The sequence below is a fragment of the Pleurodeles waltl genome, chromosome 3_1 (assembly GCF_031143425.1).
Source record: "Pleurodeles waltl isolate 20211129_DDA chromosome 3_1, aPleWal1.hap1.20221129, whole genome shotgun sequence".
Taxonomy (NCBI): domain Eukaryota; kingdom Metazoa; phylum Chordata; class Amphibia; order Caudata; family Salamandridae; genus Pleurodeles; species Pleurodeles waltl.
In genome coordinates this window covers 361,355,544-361,376,165 of record NC_090440.1, presented here as the reverse complement: position 1 = coordinate 361,376,165, position 20,622 = coordinate 361,355,544, and the positions used below count along the sequence as shown (strand labels likewise).

The 20,622-nt window shown below is 43.0% G+C and overlaps 1 protein-coding gene across 3 annotated transcripts in view; it reads right to left on the bottom strand.

Moving 5' to 3' along the window:
• AFG2B (AFG2 AAA ATPase homolog B) overlaps nt 1-20,622 on the bottom strand; it is a 201,594-nt gene that overhangs the window by 138,654 nt on the left and 42,318 nt on the right. For all 3 annotated transcript variants that reach the window (XM_069222523.1, XM_069222522.1, XM_069222524.1), the window contains exon 3: nt 15,636-16,733. In XM_069222523.1, the coding sequence (XP_069078624.1) occupies nt 15,636-16,733 (1,098 nt within the window). The remainder of the gene's footprint in view (nt 1-15,635; nt 16,734-20,622) is intronic.

The window sequence follows — 20,622 nt, the reverse complement described above, 5'->3', positions numbered from 1 at the left end:
TATCCATTAACACAGTACTCACAGTTAAGTCAATCCTGGTAGCTGTGCAAACAAGCAAAGGTTAATGAATAATGATAGAAACACACACGAGTGCTCAATAGCAGGACAAAGTTTGGTTTGAAATAGTGAAAATGCACTAGTGTGCCAAACAAAAACAAGTGGCAGGGCATATGCAACAATATTTCTTCCTAGAAGCATACAGGGCTAGGCAAGTGAGGCTCGGAGGTTAGACTGTCATCCCTAAAAGCCCCTTCTGCCCTAACTGAAAGCCATCTGTCTGGTGATGAGTGAATGGGCCACTTTCTGTCAACCAAAAACAAACAATGCAGCTGATATCGGAGTATAGGAGAGATGCAGAATTTGGACCACTGCCCTAAAATAAACTGACAGAGCTCAGCTTTGAAGAAATCAAAGCCCTTGCTATTTGCTTCTATTGTTATGGAGAACTACAAGGTAGCACAGCTAAAAAAAATAAAAATAAAAAAAAAAAAGGCAATTCTTGCTCAACTTCCCCGACTGATACACCCTCTTCTGAGACACCAAGTCTCACATAAGTAAGAACAGTATAAACTGCGGGTTTGACCCTAAAGATTAAAAAACGCAAACAGTAGGCCGTGGCGTGATGGGAAGTATTTGCAATGCAACGGGTCTCGCATTTCTCCGAGTTAGAGCTATTAGCAGTTGTAAACGTCCACCCGGACTTTTCCTGCCACATTAAATGGAAAAAAAAAGAGCGCGATCGTGCTGCTACAGTTCACTCGGAGTGAAACCTATCAGTAAAAGCGCAATTATCTACGTAATCGGCAAAAGTACAATGAACTGTGCAACAGGGTTAATGTCATTGAAAGCGCTCGACTTCTGCCAAGCGAGATCGCGCTGCGAACAAAGATAAAAAGTAGTCTACAAACCGGACGGAAAACAGCGAGCCTCGCATGTTTTCAGTACTTGGTCGCTGCGCTCCAGGAGGGCTAACCACCGGAAAAGGAATGACATATGCATGCCTCCCACTAATGAAAGCAAGCAGATTTTAACAGGCAAGCTCACGAACCAATGAAAGACACTGACGTGACATGGACGGGGCTCCGAGCCCTTTTCTAACTCCTAAAGCATCTCACAAGCGAAATGCATGCGCAATCGCATGGGACACAGGCTCGACCCTAAAAAAGGACACACTGGCGGAAAACAGATTGCGCATCCTCTACTGTAAGAATAAACGTTTGCTTTGAGAGAGCATGCATGTGCCCCTTATTCTATTAATAGTTTAGTAGAAGCTTACTTAATTAACATAATTACAAGAGTTACAAATGTAATCATTTAAATTCATAAGTACCTTTACTAAACATCCTACGACAATCATAGGTGGATAGGTTATCTCTCTTACTTCCAATGGTGTGATTCATTAACTGGCAGGCCATTCACCTTTGGAGAACATTAGTTTACTCTATTTTCTTATATGAAGAAGGTTTTTCACGCAGCCAGCACGTTTTACTCCTTTGGCTGGTCAGCCTGTAGCTTTTTAAAACCTACAATGTATTTAAAATGAATTATGAGTGCAATCAACGTTTGATATTCTAATACAACAGCAGCATCCTTGCTTGTGAAGTCACATACGCAATGCAATGCAAACGTGAGTCACACTGAAAGATGGGCGTTTCGTGCCGTGAAACCATATTTATTTTGCCATTCTAAATTAAAACTATTGCAGTGTTTGGGTAAAGGCTCACTATACCGCATGATTATGGAATTCTTGGATAGTATACTTAAGTGCTAGATTACACGAAAATTCTGGAGGTTTCAATGATAAACCGCATTGATCTGGATTAAATTAGTTGAGGGCTAGACGTTTTGCATTTTCCACGGCCCATTTTCTGAAAGCAAACGTCATTATTTAAAAGAAGGGGATAAAAGCGCTGGGTTCTCTATAGAGGATCGGATCACCACAATGTAACTGCCTGGTAGACGTTGTTTTGTCGCTCCCAATTACGGTGGGCATTAGTTTCAGCGCTAAACAGTGCAAATCTATCCCAATTTAAATATTAAAATCTACATCCAAGGCTGAAGAAAGCTACCCACTGAAGAAAGAAGGTGAAATTATAAAGACTTCTTTTTGGAAACTGATTACATTTAAATACCAGGCATTAGATTCCACTTTTGCAATCGAAGCAATACCTACACATATTTTTCTGCCCGTTTTTAAGTGGTAATGTACCTACAACGTCACTATGAACTACTAACTGCAACATTTTAGTTCAAAACAGTTTTGAAAAACCTACCTTCAAGTCCTTCCCTGGTATCATGATTTCGACATAAACCATCAAGTGCTCTCGAAAAATATTCTGTCTGCCTTCCATGAACGAAACTAAAGATCTATAACTTCATTGCTTAATTTTTGTGATCGAATATCACCACTTTAAATAGCTCATTAGTTCACGGAAAGCCTGCAATCCTTATTTAGGGCTACAAAATATACCATTGACGGGAGGGACATTTCTACATTTCACAAGTTTGCTATGACACTAGTTACTTGAAAATGCATCAACCATGTAAATCTAAGAGAAATCGATGAAGTGAAGAGCCCAAAAGAATATTTATGTGTGAAGTAACATACGAGGGAAATGACTGTGTAACAATTATGTCTCAAAGAAGAGATAATAGCTGTTTTCACCATTCTTTTGTGGGAGCTCACAGTCTGGAGCATAACACAACACAACTGCGGCCAACGCAAAGCTGAAATAAAACTATATTAAGAAGTCAGAGACAAGAAGAAAGAATGAAGGTGGGTTTGAGGGCGTGCTTAGCGCAGGATGTGAAGGGACGCTTTCTGGGGCTCTTCCAGGGGAGACGGAGAGGCTTCTGAATATTCTGTCATGTTATTGGTGAATGGGTTCCCAGTGCCATTCAAACTCACTCAACAGCAATTGATCACCCTAGTGGCATGAAGGAACATCAGCAGCTGTTGCCTTGCAATGTTTCCCAAGGATAATGCTCAATTTACGACAGAGGGAGGGTCTGATGTTTCAAGATGGTGCAGTGTTGCTGAATGGAGCGGAGGTCAATTTCTGAGAGACCACCACTGGTGGACCATAGAGCTAACCTGTGTAAGGTGAGCCCTGCAGTCTAATTGCTTTGTGAGCGGTGTCTCATCATGGGTGGATGAGGGATGCTTGGATGACGTCGCAGCAGACTGCTGCCTAAACTGTCTCGGCCGTGTTGTATTGCCAACTGTGCTCCAAGTAAATACCCAGTAATCAAAGTGAGCACAGTTGCACTTCTTGTGGCGGTTGCGGGTGCCTGGTGCAGTGGCACCACCCAATGAGGAGTGAACAGAACTCACGACTCGTGGTGGAGCAGTGGCACCCTTTTGATTCTGAACTTCCACAATAGAAAACACAGAGGGGATCCTGGGGACCTGGAATCTGAAGTGGTTTCTGGCCATTCTGGAGCATACCAAGGGCTCAACGGCTTGTTGGCTGTCCAGCCCAAGGAACTGCAGTATAGAGTGACTTCCTTAGAGCACAAAATACTTCTAATAAGAGTTGTGATATATGGCACATCTACCTATTATATAAGAGATCTTGGTGTGTGCATAATACACAACAGAACTAGAGACATTAGTCAGTGGCAAGCGTGATAAAACAAATAATCCTTGGCATGGGCTGCTGTGCTCTGGGGCATTCCCAATTTTGCCAACTATGCGTTGAACTAGCCTGTGACACATGAGGGGAAAGGGATCTGTGCAGGGCGGAGGCTGCCCTGTGATTGTGTGAGACACTGGTGTATCCACCGACTGATTGTCATTTATGGTGCAGGCCCCTGAATCCCATATATACTATAGACCCCTGTTACTTACAGGGAATCGTGCGCCAATCTTCTGGATGACCGGATTTAACCATCCTGGGAGTCCCGAGTCTGCAATATACTTGACTCCTATGCTTCGGAGGACAATGGTTAAACCTAAAACTGCTAAAGGGCTGCCAGTCAAGGATACGCAGGCCTCTCAATTTGGCACTGAAAAAGAACAGATCCTCTGTGCAAACCACGCTGGTAGGCCACAACAAAATATTGGACCACATACTGCAGGTATTTTTAAACAAGAAAGCTACACTGGAACAAAATCAATGATTTAGTGAGTACAAAGGTCAACCTAAACTAAGAGGGAAAGTCATGAAAACTAAATCTACCTCTAGTTCCCTAAAACCGTTAGTGTTCGAATTGCAATCTCAAAGGAAAGACCTTAATAACAAAGGGTGATGCACCACCAGTATCATGAAAAAGATGAAGAGGGCAATAGCCATCTGATCGGAATTCCAGAGCATCTGAAGGCCTTAATGCTGAAGCGTTTTTGGAAGATTAGCTAATTAAGAAGGTGTTAAGTGGAACTCCCCCAGTGTTCTTTGAAGCAGAGAGGGCACATATGGCACCAGTGCGTACCCCAACTCTGAACACGGATCCTAGACCTATGGTGGCATGTGTATTGAATTATCAAGCCAGGGCAAAGCTACAGAACAGGGGCCTTGGCTAATCTAGGAGAGCATTTATGTGGTTATATGATGTAAAGTTCTTTCTCTAAAACGTTTGTAGACATGTTTTGTAATTTACACATATTGTGTACGGGAGAATTTCATTTTTTTTTCTTTCTTCCTTTTTATAAAGGAGGTGGATATGTAGTGCTTGTGGAATTCTCGGCATGCGACACATGCCGATAGTTCTACAGTCTAGAATGATGGAGGGGCTCAAGGGTGACAGAAAAGACGTTGGACGGATGAGAGGGCTGGAGGTTGGTGAGGGAGTTTTCTTGTCTTTGTGTTAACTGTGTGGACGAATTAAATAAACCCCTTGGATGAAGCTCACTTCTGAATCAAGTATTTACTTGGATCTTTACACATGGCCTATATGGAGACAGCAGGGCTCAATACAGCTCTGAACTCAGAAAGGGATGTTCAGAAGGCAGTGACGCAGGAGCAGAAGTAGTCGCCATCATACACCTGGCAGGCCCAAGGATGAACAGGCAGCATTAGAAAGGATGAAGCTAGTTGCTAAAGGGTCCAAACAACATGGTAATATGGTTGGATGCCACACGGGATTCCACAGGCAGAGAAGACTAATGTGAACCAGCACCCCAAACTACTATCCGGATAAAGGCCCAGATGTCACAATGATGACTGTAGACTTTATTGCCTGAAAGTATTACTTTGTATGGTAGCACTCATCGGATACCGATACTGTCTACATGGAAAATGCATGGACAGATATGAGCTGTCCGGTGAAAATAACCACTTTTAAACAACAAGATAAACTCGAGGTCCCCCTGGGATTGTCCCTTTGACATGTAAGTGCTTGACACTGTACACTCTCTGTGCATTGTGCAGATATTGATGACGGTTAGGTTGCTGTATTGTGGGTCTGGTAGTGTAGCTACCCACACTCCAGCTGAGAAGCTACGGGGGTTGGCCACTCATTGCACCCCTGTGGAAATTATTGGGGAGACCTACAGAACAAATCTTTAAAGCATGCAAATCAGCTCATGCATCATCTAATGGTGGCCGAGGAAGAGCTATTCAGCCGAGCGGTTTGCATTGTGGAGGTGTCAACTGCCAGTTTGTGAAATTTTGTTCGTACTGCCACGGTTATGGTAAATGATTTGAATTGTATAACATAGAATATAAGGGGACTGGACACCCTGATAAAGGATATAAAGTACAATCGCTCCTAAGGCATAGGAAGTCACATTTCACTTTTCTACAAGAGACATATTTCACTGAAACAGAACTTGAGAAACTTAGGAAAAACTAGAGAAGACAACTTGTTGGGAACCCCAACTAGGTGTTTGCCAGTGGTACTCTGTTATGGATCGCTCCCTGGGTCCCATTTGTTCTAATAATGCCCAATTAGACGAGGTGGGGAGCTACACATTAGTGGGGGGAATTCTGAACGTCGTAGATCTATCACTGATTTAAATAGCCCTAACACCAACTGGGGCTTATTTCACAATGTTCTACTTCCATTGTTGCTTAAACATAGGGCTCTCCAGCATACTGGGGTGGGGATAATTTCATTGTATCATGTTGGGTAGTTTAGTCCCTCCACTGCCGTGGGATAACGATGCAGAACCTCGCCGCCAGGGCTCACAGATAACATGTAACAGACACATGAGGAGAAACTCACCCACACAAAAGGACATATTAATTTGTCTCCTCCGTGCACAACAGCACGCGGCTGGACATGTTTTTTGAAGGAGCTGATATAGGAAACTCCATCATAGATATAGAATACCTAGGTTGCACAGAATCGGACCACTGCCCTCTGATAGGGCAGAGGGCAGGGGACCACAGTGGGTGAACTCACTGGCCATAATTTCACTGAAAACGAGGGCACATTAGCAGACTCATCTAGTAGATGGAACACATTTCAAGTGGTTATCATCGGTGTCTGTCTGAAAAGTACCTAAGAGCTCAAATTAACCATACAAAGGGAAATGTCGTAGGTCTTGCTGAAAATAAAGAGGATGGAGGCACAATCTGTGATTGAATGCCCAAAGTAAGCATGCCTTTATCGTGGCCAAACAACATTACCACACTCTTAATGACAGATTATCAGACTTCTGCCAATCGGAGTACATTGCCAGGAGACACATGCAACAGGGCGAACAATGGCCGGGTGTAGAAAACCTATCTGCTCTATACACACAGATGCAGGTTCTAATAACAAACTTTTAAATGAGACGCTAATCAAACGTTTACCCAGCACTGTGACGTTCTGTATTCTGCACTGACTGCAGAGTCTACTAGGAGTGTCTGTGAGTACCTAGATATAATACCTAATACACGATTAAATGTGGAACAAAAAAATACTTTAGATGCCCCGTTCATTTACAGGAAGTTAAACTGGCCAACGTTCAACTGTTCCAAGTAGCTTATAACATGCACCAAAATGAATACACATAGTATGAATGTGCATCTCGGAAAGGTGAGCTACCAAATCAGCACGGGAGGCCATCGCCATGATACTTCCCGAAAAACAGAAATCCGTTGGATAGACCGCTACCCCTGCTCAATACTGAATGTATGATACTAGAGAAATTGATGGTGAACAGATTGCAATGCACTCCCTGGTGCACTATTTAGTACAACCTGATCTGAGTGGCTTTAACCCTGGCTAGAGCACTTATGCCAACCTCCAACATTATTTCATGTGAGGGAAAGGAGCTACAGAAGGCAACAAAGGGCGGCAGTTGGCTCCCCTAATAAAGGTAAGGTTTTTGACACCTTCTTCTGATGTTTTGTGGAAAATGGGGATTTGTACTGGTATCCTTAAATTGATCCGTCTGCTGTAGCAACATCCTACTGCCAGGGTTCGTGCACGTCAGATTTATTAAATACAATGGGAGGTTGAATGGATTAACATACAGGGATGGTCTTTATCACCATTGCTCTTAGTATTGGCAGTGGAACCCTTGGCATGTTTGATGTGCTGCAGGGCACAAATATGGAGAATACATCCTGGAGAATATATCTCCCACAACATTCACACATGGTATCTATATACGCAGAAGATGCCCTATTGTTTATCAACAAACCCAATGGTGATCGGCCCGATATAATGAAGGAACTCAAACGATTCGGGGAAGTCTCATGTCTCAAAACGATCTGGGACAAAACCTGTCTTTTCCCGTTATTTCAGTTGGTGGGACTGACTCATCCATCTGACCTTGAATTGCCTCTAAGATGTGAGTTAGACACCTCCAAACATGTAGGGGTCCAGATCTACCATGTCGATGACAGGCTTATGTTGGGCAATGTCGAGACGGTTGACGTTGCCACAGATGAGGCCTTTTTGGTGCTGGCTGCCATTATCCCCTTTGGGTACGGCAGCAATAGCTAAGATGCTGCTCCTGCTGAGGATGCCATATCATTTTATGTCACTAACTATAGTCAATAAAAGATGGTTCTTTAACCCCTCAGGTGCGTGGGCCAAGCTGGTCTTGTCCTGGTTCCCGTGTGCCAGGGACGAGACCAGCTCGTCCTGCACCCAGCCCACGGAGGCATCGCTAACGCTCCCCCATGGGCCTCTCTCCCATACCCCCCAGTTGGGGATGGAAGGGGAATCGTTTCCCCTTCTACCCCCGCAGTGACATCTGATGATGTCAGCACACGATCGCGTGCTGACCTTATCACAGGTCACCTCCCATCGCACTGGAAGCATTTCTCTTCCGCTTGGGAGGAGGGGGCCGGCAGAGGCATGAAAGGAAAGGAAAGGCATTTCCTTTCCTTTCATGTCTCTGCAAGCATTTCTGCTGCCCGATTACGATACGATTGGGCAGCAGAAATGCCCAGTAATATAATTAGGCCGATCTGCCCCTGGGGGGGTGGGGGGGGGGGGGAGGGGCAGAAAACCCCTAGACACCAGGGATAGTTTTTGTTTGTTTATGTTTATTTTATTTTTTTATATGTGGGGAGCGACCCCTTAGGCAAGGGTCGCTCCCCGGGGGGCCAAATTATTTTTAAGCCATTTCTGCAACCCTCCCCACCCAAAAGGGGCAGAAACCACTAGACACCAGGGATTTCTTTTTTTTTTTTTACTTGCGCATAGGGGGAGCGGACCCTTGGGCCAGGGGCGCTCCCCAAGGGGGCAAAATATTTTTAGGCCTTTTCTGCCCCCCTGGGGCAGATCAGCCTATTATAATTAGGCCGATCTTAGATACCAGGGATAGATTTTTGTTTATGTTTACTTTTGTTTTTTATATATGGGGAGCGACCCCTTAGGCAAATTGTATTTAGACCATTTCTGCCCCCAAGTTTGCCCAATCTGCCCCCAAGGGGGTGCAGAAACCTCTAGACACCAGGGATTGGTGTGTGTGTGTGTGTGTGTGTATGTGTTTGTTTTGTTTGGGGGGACAGCCCCTAGGGCAATGGTTGCTCCCCATGGGGGCACATTACTGTTGGCCATATCTGCCTCCCTTGGGGGCAGATCAGCCTATTTTTGGAAGGCCCATCTGTCCCCGAGAGAAGATTTTTTTTTCAAAATAAGAGGGTCGGGGTATGGCCAAATAAATGGGGCCAAAGATGTTCTGCCCACCAGTGGGCAGATGTGGCAATTACCCCCGATCCACACCACGGAGATGGGGGGGGGCAGAAAGTCTACTAGATTCCAGGGAGTTAAAAAAAAAAAATAGTAGGGTGGTGGCTATCAACCAGTCTGGGCCTGGTTATGCCCCCACCCCAACTGAAGGGGGTAACAGTCTTTCATCTCTCCCCCCCTCACACTGAAACATCTTATCCCACGGCAAGCAAGAGGACATTTGATTATTTTCGGTTTTGATTTTACATTGGGCCGTGAGAGCTAGGCTAATTCACAAAATTGTCCCACTTGGAATGGTGAGGGTTGCACTTTTTGGACTTTGGGATGCTGCCATGTAGAAAAATCCACAAGCGCTAGACACATCTGAAAATGAAACATTTGGGTGATTCCAGGGTGGTGTTCTTCACATGAAACCGCACCATTTTCTTACCCACAATGGCCTGCAAACCTCCAACTTAGCTAGAAATCACACATTTTTCCCCCATTTTTGTGATAGAACCTTCCGGAATCTGCAGGAATCCACAAAATTCCTACCATCCAGCATTGTCTCATCCATACCGATAAAAAGTCTTCTGCCCTTTTGGACCCCTTTGGTTTCTCCTCAATTTCGACATGTTTTTGGCTCTTCCCAGTCACAGGCATTTGGCCCACCAACACAAGTGAGGTATCGTTTTTACCGGGAGACTGAGGGAAACGTTGGTTGGTAGGAAATTTGTCCCGGTGCGGTGATCCCACACAGAAATGTGGGAAAAATTTGATTTTTTAGCTAAATTTGAGGTTTGCTGAGGATTCTGGGTAAGAAAACATTGGGGGATACACGCAAATCACACCTCCCTGGACTCCCTTGGGTGTCTAGTTTTCAGAAATGTCTGGGTTTGGTAGGTCTCCCTAGATGGCTGCTGAGCCGAGGACCAAAAACGCAGATGCCACCACCCCCATTGCAAAAACAGGTAATTTTGTATTTGATAATTTTGATGTGTTCAGATAGTGTTTTGTGACATTTCCTTTTGCAGGCACTAGCCCTACCCACACAAGTGAGGTACCATTTTTATCGGGAGACTTGGGGGAACGCTGGGTGGAAGGAAATTTATGGCTCCTCTTAGATTCCAGAACTTTATGTCACTGAAATGTGAAGAAAAAGTGTTTTTTTGGGCACATTTTGAGGTTTCCAAAGGATTCTGGGTAATAGAACCTGGAGAGAGCCCTACAAGTCACCCCATCTTCGATTCCCCTAGGTGTGTAGTTTTCAATAATGTGCAGGTGTGGTAGGTTTCCCTAGGTGCCGGCTGAGCTAGAGGCCAAAATCCACAGCTAGGCACTTTGCAAAAAACAGCTCTGTTTTCTTTGGGAAAATGTGATGTGTCCACGTTGTGTTTTGGGTCATTTCCTGTTGTGGACGCTAGGCCTTCCCACAGAAGTGAGGTACTATTTTTATCGGGAGACTTGGGGGAACGCTGGGTGGAAGGAAATTTGTAGCTCCTCTCAGATTCCACAACTTTCTGTCACCGAAATGTGAGGAAAAAGTGTTGTTTTGGCCAAGTTTTGAGGTTTGCAAAGGATTCTGGGTAACAGAACCTGATGAGAGACCCACAAGTCACCCCATCTTCGATTCCCCTACGTGTCTAGTTTTAAAAAATGCACAAGTTTTGTAGGTTTCCCTAGGTGCCGGCTGAGCTACAGGCCAAAATCTACAGCCAGGCACTTTGCAAAAAACACGTCAGATTTCAATGTAAAAATATGATGTGTCCATGTTGCATTTCCTGTATCGAGCATTAGGCCTACCCACACAAGTGAGGTACCATTTTTATCGGGAGACTTGGAGGAACACAAATAGCAAAACAAGTGTTATTGTCCCTTGTCTTTCTCAACAATTTTTCCTTCCAAATTTAAGACAGTGTGTAAAAAAGACGTCTATTTGAGAAATGCCCTGTAATTCACATGCTAGTATGGGCACCCCGGAATTCAGAGATGTGCAAATAACCACTGATTCTCAACACATTATCTTGTGCCCATTTTAGAAAAACAAAGGTTTTCTTGATACCTATTTTTCACTCTTTATATTTTAGCAAATGAATTGCGGTATACCCGGTATAGAATGAAAACCCATTGCAAGGTGCAGCTCATTATTTGGCTCTGGGTACCTAGGGTTCTTGATGAACCTACAAGCCCTATATATCCCCGCAACTAGAAGAGTCCAGCAGACGTAACGGTATATTGCTTTAAAAAATCTGACATCGCAGATAAAAATTACAGAGTAAAACGGGAAGAAAAATTGCTGTTTTTTTAACCTCAATTTCAATATTTTTTTAATTTCAGCTGTTATTTTCTGTAGGAAACTCTTGTAGGATCTACACAAATTACCCGTGCTGAATTCAGAATTTTGTCTACTTTTCAGAAATGTTTAGCTTTCTGGGATCCAGCATTGGCTTCACACCCATTTCTGTCACTAACTGGAAGGAGGCTCAAAGCACAAAAAATAGTAAAAATGGGGTATGTCCCAGTAAAATGCCAAAACTGTGTTAAAAATTGGGTTTTCTGATTCAAGTCTGCCTGTTCCTGAACGCTGTGAAGATGGTGATTTTAGCACCGCAAACCCTTTGTTGATGCCATTTTCAGGGAAAAAAACACAAGCCTTGTTCTTCAGCCCTTTTTCCCATTTTTTTTTTTATAAAAACGAATTTTTTGCAGTATTATGGCTAATTTCTTGGTCTCCTTCAGGGGAACCCACAAAGTCCGGGTACCTCTAGAATTCCTAGGATATTGGGAAAAAAGGACATTTAGCGTGGGTAGCTTATGTGGACAAAACGTTATGAGGGCCTAGGCGCGAACAGCCCCAAACAGCCCAAAAATAAAGGCTTGGCACCTGAGGAGGAAAAGGCCTGGCAAGCGAAGGGGTTAAAGACCTAAACAAATTATTGGCTGGACTGATGTGGGGTGGAGTTAGAAGACTGCTATCTATTGAAACAGTTTTGTGGATCTGTAAGAATGTACTATGCAGTGTGTGCAAGTCTGAGTGGGTGAGAGAGGGATTTGTTTAAATGTTAAGCTGTTAATGTTGAAGTACAGTATGCGCTCTGATCTATTATGTGATGTAGATTTGGCTTTTTGCGAAGAATTTATACTGTGAATCTACTGTCTTACGGAGCACCCAATTTGTGCAGTTATTTCTAAACTGTTTGTATTGAGGCTATTTCAAGAACCACTGTTACAATAAAAGTTACAAATTGGTGAAGAGTCTGAAAAAGTAAAACATATGAACACTTTTTGAATTAAAGAACAATTAAATATATTTCTTAAAAATATCAATATAATATTAATTTCATCAGGTCTTAATTTTCATTTTGCAGTTTATATCTTTCCCTAAGTAACATTACTTCCAAAATACAGCTTCTTTAAATGTTGTTGATGTAGTACCGCCAAACAACTTCAAATTTCAATACACAGGGGTGTGGAATTTATTAAAATATCTACTTGTCCAGTGGACAGGTTGCTTCTCAAATCTACTTGTCCTGTAAAAAGATCTACTTGTCCCTTTGGTGCCATGTAGTGTGGCGACAAATTATGGCAGCAATCTCATTATGTAAGTGCTCTGATAATAGCCTCTCTGATTATGTCAGGGCTACTACCATAGTAGGGCTTAAATACTTGCAGTTTCAATCCCTACTGTAACAATTTCCTTATTTTGCCACCTTTCTGCAGATCTGCATACTGGGGCTGGAGGAAGCAGTAAGCAATAGTTCTAGGGCTGGAATGCCTTTGAGTCTGCAAACCTACTAACCTGCATGTTTTAAAGATTTTTACCAGCTTCTCTCTAATATTTTCCCATAATAAGAAAGGTTGGACATTTACTCCTGACAATGGCAGAATTAGAACTTGTTCCAGGGTTGGGAAGAAAGTGGCTGGAGGGAAAATGAACTTGCAAATGCTCAATAGATTTTTACATGAGCAAATCTACACATCGTATTTACCCATGCTAAAATACAGTTCACAAATATTTTATAGGGTACAACATATACCATGGGTGCACTTTTGTGACTTTCTTTAAGAATTTGGGGCCACATGTAGGTAGGTTCAGATTTGCGACCTACAAATTGCGAGTCGCAAATCCGAATGTAGGATGGTGTCCCTGACACCATCTGTGATTCGCAAGGGCTTCGCAAATGCCCACCTCATGAATAATCATGAGGTGGGTTGCAATTTGCGACCCCCTCGCGAATGGCGGCCCTCACAGGGATGGTGGCCTGCTGGAGACAGCAGACCACCATGTCTGTGACTGCTTTTCAATAAAGCAGTTATTTTTTTTGTAATGCAGCCCGTTTTCCTTAAAGGAAAATGAGATGCATAACAAAAATGAAAAATGAAACGTTTTCGTTTCATTTTTTCAGAGCAGGCAGTGGTCCACAGGACCACTGCCTGCTCTGAAAAAATGTTTACAGTGACATTCACAATGGGGAAGGGGTCCCATGGGGATCCCTTCCCTTTTGCGAAAGTGTTAGCACCCATTTGAAATGGGTGCAAACTGCGATTGGTTTGCGCCCGCGTTCGTGGTCACAAAACAATCCTACATTGCACTGCGAGTCGCAATTAGGAAGGGAACACCCCTTACTAATTGCGAGTCGCAAACCCGTTTTGCGATTCGGTAACCAGGTTACTGAATCGCAAAACTGGGTTTGTGCATCGCAGTGTGCTTTTTGCATGTCGCAAACAGCGAAAGTCGCTGTTTGCGACATGCAAAAAGCTACCTACATGTGGGTCTTGGTCCCTAATTAGGTCTGGTGTTAACAAAGACATTTTGTTTTTATTAAACTTCTATTTCTCTCTCTTTCGGCCGGCTTTACTGTGAGCGATCGCATTCTGCTCTTCCACAAGGAGCATATTGGCACACAAAGTAGTTTTGTTCAGTGTCAGGAGCTACAGTGGCAATCAGTGACGTAACGAAACTGGAGGGTGCCCCTTTGTAAAGAACATGGAGGAGCCCCCTCTCCAGACTCACTCAGGGCAGGTGCTGTGCTGAAGGGGCCCCCTGGAGGGCGGCTGCGGGGCCTTTGTTATGCCACTGGTGTGCTTTTAGAGAGTTCAAAAACTTTTTTGGGGGGGTTTGCCAGTGTTTGTTACAATGTTGAGGGCCTGGTAGCTCCCACAACAATAAAGTGTTACAAAAGCCATGTCAAAACAAGACACGTATTGATGAAACTAAAAGACTTATACAAATATGTCAGATCAGTTGCCTTTGTCAGTGTTTGTTTATTTTCATGCTTCCCATAATCGTGTTGAAAATGGTTACACTGATTTTCCATTAGAAATATTTTTGGGAAATACTAGCATGCATCAACACATTTTACTAAATGACACTTCATTTGCATATAATCAGAGAGCATTCTGGGAGCATTAAACTTAGCCTCATAGCCTAAACTTTTCAAACATGTGTATACACGTTTTTTTTTTTTTGTACTGGAACCAACGTCAGTAGTGAAGTGTGACCTTAAAACATTTATTTACAGCACTCACCCTAATAATGAAGACTTTCAAATAATGAACCAAAGATACAAGTTCGAACAGCATTAACTTTTGGAAACACATTAACTCAACTGCAGAGAGTTCCACTCTCTGTAATCAGGCAGCCAAAGGGTTTGTGCTGCAGGGGGTTGGGCCTACTTGTCCCAAGGACAAAGTAAACATAAAATCTTGTAGCCCTTGACCCCAAACAAGATGTCCCGGGCGTCGGGCGATAGGAATTCCACATCCCTGAATACAATCACTTTCCATTCATATCAAGTGCTATAAATTGGTTTCACAACATCAAAGAAACCAATGTATGCACTTGATATGAATAGGAAGTGACTACTGAAATGTAAACGTATTTGGCTGTAACAAAACAAGCAGCATTATTATTATGCTTTTCCTTTTTGGACTCTCCGCAAATTTGTTACATTTACTGTTACAGTGGTTCATGAAATTTTGGAACAAGGGTTGTTTTTCTAGGGTTTTGTCAACCTGGTGGGTTGAGTCCAGCACGGTTGTTATTACCCAAAACACCTTCCTTGGTTTTCGTATTGACACGCTAGAAAAATTCAATAAAAAGCAAAATCCGAAAAAAGAATTACATTGAGTTTCTTGTGTGTCATGCAGCACACGAGCAGTGTAAAATGTTAATTGAGGTAGTCACAGGCACAAAGATCATTTTGCAAAAAGTTAGGTAATTAGCTCTATAGAATGTAATAAGTACATCTATCATTTATCGAAGGAGCCAAACTTCTGACTCAATTTATACCCACAAATGGAGCTGCCACTGGGAGGGGGAGAGAGAGGCTGCGAAAGGGAAAGGGAACAAAATGCACTTAGTGTATACCGTCTTACCCCACTGACATCCACCCCCAAAGGTGCAGCTATCTAGAACATAAACACATTTATCCCATCTTTAGGTGTTTACATACTCACAAGCTGTTAGGGTTATTTGTAAAGGATACATAAATCATTTCATACTGCATAACACTGAAGAACAAGAATGAGTATTTGTGCTTGTATTACTACAAGTATGATTTCGGATATACCATTACCTCTCTGTCGAATCTACCTGGTCTCCTGAGGGCTGGATCCAGTGCACCAGGACGATTTGTCGCACCCACAATGATCATTTTAGTTGTACTGTGGATACCATCCATCAAAGTCAGCAGCTGTGCAACAACTCTATTCTCTGGGGCATTATTTGAACCTCCACGTTTGGGACACAATGAATCGATTTCATCAATAAACAGAACATTTGGTCTTCCAGAATAAGACTGGCTAGCTTGTTCAAATAGCCGACGCAAGTTCTCCTCGCTTTCTCCTGGTCGTGCACTATGTATCGCTGGACCATTGATACACAGCAAGGAAGCACCTACGTCTTTTGCTACAGCTCTCACCAGTAGCGTCTTCCCCACACCAGGGGGACCCACTAACAAAATCCCTCTAGGACAAGAAAGACCTAATTTTGTAAACGTTTTAGGATACTGCAAAGGAAGAGCAATTAATTCTTTTAATGAGGTGCGTAGATCATCCATTCCTGCAACTGACATTCCCAGAGACTCCTTTGCTGACAAATGTTCATACTGTTCCATCGAAATAACTTCCTTGATACACACACTTGTTTTCGATGTTATATACCCAGCATCTATTTTAAGTGGATCTGTAGCAAGTATTTCAATATACAAAATAGGAGTTCCCACTGATGTAACTGAAACCACATGGTTAACAGAAAAATAAACATTTTTCAACAAGTCTTTTACAGTGTCTTGCAAAGCAATTTCAGGACTGTCTTGCTTTGCTTTAAGATTTGAAAGAACAACTCGAACTGTGACTTTTCGTAACTTGCTACACGCCAGAATACTTATTTGGGTTGCATCAATTGTCTTTGGTGCTAATTCTAGCTTAGTTAGGCCAACATTTGTGCACTTTAAATCCAGCTGTATGTAACCATTACATAGGTCTTTTCGAGGCCAGGCAGTACACAAGCATTCTCCAAAGCCATGCAAAGTGATCCGTAATGGAGCACCGATCTTAGCTTTCAAGTAAGAAAATATCTCCGGTCCAATTCTGCATCTTTGGGTTCCATGGTCTTTTGGATCTAAAGGAAGCAACTTCAGAGCCATTCTATTGACTGCTGACATGGCAACGTCCTGTAAAAGAGAGAGGTTATGATAATTAGCCCATAGCACTGTGCAGGAAAACAGAAATACTAGATGGACATTCAGGGACACCCTAGTGATAGCAAAGCACTTTATATATGTAAATACAATACTTAATGGAGATTTCCGATGTAATATCTGGAATAATTCAGGTAATCATGTGTCAGCAAATATCGTCCTGTTACACAACTGATCTGAATTTTCTTTTATCAATCATCTACAGGTTGATTTTTTTTTAAATGTTTTTTATTTGGTTTTGAAAAAACACAATACAAATGGACACTAACTTGTGCCCCTGGACATCCCCGCCCTCCATTCTGACAGAGATGATCATTCGGGCGCTCCCCAGCATTTTGCCACATCTCTTTTCGCCACCACTAAACCCAAATTACAGAAGAGAAGTTTCACCCTTGGAATATCAACATCATTGGGTATACCAAGGAGGATGTACTTTGGATAAGGGAGTACTGTTGCCCCCACCACTCTACCCAGCTCATCGATTACCTGTTGCCAGTATGATTCGGGCATGTCCACAGAGTATGTAGAAAGTCCCTACTCTTTTCACCAAACCTTAGACATTCCGAGGACATTGCTCTCCCCATTCTGTGTAATCGTACTCAGTCGAAATAAACTCAATGAAGAATGTGGAATTGGATTAGTGTTAGTCTGGACTTGATGGCTACCTCTTTCGGGTGCATCAATGCAGGTTCCCAATCTAGATCATCTAATTCCCCCACCTGCAATTCACATTTGTCCCTCAAATTCTTCAGGGAGTCTGGTAGATTAATATTAATAGTTTTATAGACTAAAGAAATTGCTTTTTGCAGCCAACTCCTCCATTAGAAGACTCCCCTCTAGGGGCTCATATTCAGGTAGGTCTGTGTCTATGCCTTCCGCCCTCCATGAATGGCTAAGTTGCAAATATATGAAGTGTTGTGTGTCATGGAGATGATAGTCCTTCTGAATGGATCAAAAGGATAAGAGGCCCCCACCCCCATCCTCAATAAGGTCTCCCACTTTGGAAATACCAATAAGGTCCCAAGTTTAGAAACCCTTAAGTATTCCCAGTTCTTTAAAATTCGGACCCAGCCATAACGGGGCCTCTAGAGTAATTCTACATGCCCACCCCATATGTTTGTTTTAAGCCACGCCTCAAAAGCCACCTGTGTTGCTGCTAGGAATTGTCCCGTTCCTCGCCCCCGTAGAGACAGTGTTGAAAGCAGCGCCTGTGGAACAGAGTTTTTTCAAGTGCGTAGGTAGGATGGTCCCGGGTAGATGCTCCAGTCATTTACAGCAATTAAGTGGGACGTCCAATAATAGGCTCAGATGTAAGGGAGCGCAATACCTCAGCTGTATGGATAACATTGTAGTGTCGTGAGGGCTACCCTTGGATGCTGTAGGTTAATTTTTATCCCTTACAAAGAACACAAGACAATTATTGGTATTCTTGGTCTTTTCTAAAAGTAACTCCTGTCAGTCGTCACATAAGTAAACCAAATTTGTTTCTAAAGCTTATATGTTTTGTTATGTCTACTAGGACAACCTGTTTTATTTTCATAAACAGGAGGTAATAGTCAGTAAAATCTGCAGCCACAGAACTTAACTGACTAATCACACTGCAAGATGATATGTTGGCTGTATCATCCCTTGAATGAAAATAGTTCTAGCTGAAGAAATATGACAGATGAATGAGAGACACAGTTTATTGTAATTCTGATCAAATCAATGTTTCTAAGCATGTCCAGGAGAAGACTAAAGGCTAGATGTACAACCATTTCATTTTGTGAGTCTCTAATTGCGATTCATTGGGAATCTCAATTAGAGAATCACAAAATGAAATGTACAAATGGGTCTCACACACATATAGCGATTCCAAATGAGGTTGCAAATGACCTACCTTATTAAAATTCATGAGGTAGGTCGCAATTTGGACCCCACTGGGAATGGCCACACTCACAGGGAGGGTGGCCAGCTAAGCTCAGCAGACCACCATGTCTATGACTGCTTTTCAATAAAGCAGCTTTTTATTTATTTATTTAAAATGCAACCTTTTTTATTTAAATGAAAACTGGATGCATTTCAAAAAGAAAAATGAAAAGTTTTCTTTACATTTTTTCAGAGTAGGCAGTGGTCCGTGGAACCACTGCCTGCTCTGAAAAACATATTTTCAGATGCATTCACAAAGGTGAGCAGGTTGGTCTTAGCCTTCTCTCAGAGCAGTTTACAGCCCAAAAAAATCTTACGTTTTGGATTTTGGCTATTTGGGCACCTTTAGCACCACCATCAAGAAAGGGTCTAGGACTGGAGGGTGGATTAGGACTCACACAGCCTTGGCCCATATGGAAGTTTAAGATTGATGGAGCCTTTTATGCCCCTCAGGCTCTGATGAAGAGGCTAGCAAACTACCCTTTGGAGTAACTCTGGTATTCCTGGGTTCAAGTGGGGAAGCAGGGCTCAAACAGCAGGACAGGCTTCTGAGGATTCAAGGCAGGCTCCAGGAAGCAAAGCAATCCTTCCAAGGTGAAGCAAAGCGGTCTAGTGGAGAATATAGAAGACTACATCAGCAGACAGGCTTCTGAGAGTACTTCTTCAGCCCAGAAAATGAACTGAAGAGAAGGTCTGAATGTCCCCTTTTTGTACATGTGCCTTCTTTGAAGTATGAGAAGTTTCTAGAGAATTCCCTTTGATGTGCTTTGCGACTTCCTGACTCGTTCTGCCCTGGCTCCAAGCTGGCTGCATGAACAATGCAGGGATGACAACTCATTTGTTTAGAGGCTGAGCACAGCCTATTCAGTTGCAAGTAAAGCTCTGCCCACCTCCTTCCTGCTAGTTGATGGCCCATCCAGGCATGCCTAATCCCTCTATTGTGTGGCAGTTTGGAAGAAATAAACAAAGACCAACTGTCAACTACACCCAGTTATGTGACCCAGGATAGGCAGGAGGCACTAAATAGTTTGGGGCAGGAAAATGCCCACGTGTTAAAAGTAGCATTTTCAAAAATCTAACGTAAAATCTGACCTTAGCAAGGGGTTTTAAATACAATTTCTCAGACACCAAACATGAAATGCTCACCAGTTTCCAATCAAAGGTTAGCACTTATTAAATGTAATAACAGAACCCAAAGTTATCCCTTCGGAGCAGTAGACCTAAAAAGTAGTGAAAAACAAAAGTAAGAGTTTTCACTATCAGGGCATGTAGAACTTAAAAGAACACGTCCAACCTTTTAATTACAATGCACACAGTTCTATGGGCTACCTAGGGCATCTCTTAGGAGTGACCAATACACAGTAAATGGAGATTAAGGCTTGGCAAGAGGGTACAACTGCCAAGTCGAATTGACAGTTTAAAACTGGATGCAGGCTGCAATCGCAGGCCTGGGACATTTTTCAACGTGCTACTTGAGGGGCAGGCACAATAAGTGCTGCACTCCCACTAGTGGCATTTAATTTACAGAGCCTAGGTATATGGTATACCACTCTACAAGGGGCTTACAAGTTAAATATGGCAATCAGATGTAAGCCAATGTTACCATGTTCAACCCTATTGTTGCGTTGGACGGCTGGGAGCCATCCAACATGTTGGTTGTGTGCTTTGGACGGCTCCAGGACGTCCACGCACACAATACAGGAAATCCTTCTACTGCGGGCACCAGCAGGATTTCCTGCTGAAAGAAACAGCCTCGGAGCTGCGGAAAAGCTTTCCCAGCTCCCAAGGCTGTTTCTTTCTTTTCAGTGAAATGAGCCCATCAGCTCGTTTCACCTTCTCTGCATCGGTTCTCGTGGGGCAATCTTAGCCCCTTGAGCACCAATCTAGACGGAAATGTATTGTTTGAAAGGGGAAAATCTCCTCTTTCCAATGGTATCTTTCCCAAGTGGATCCC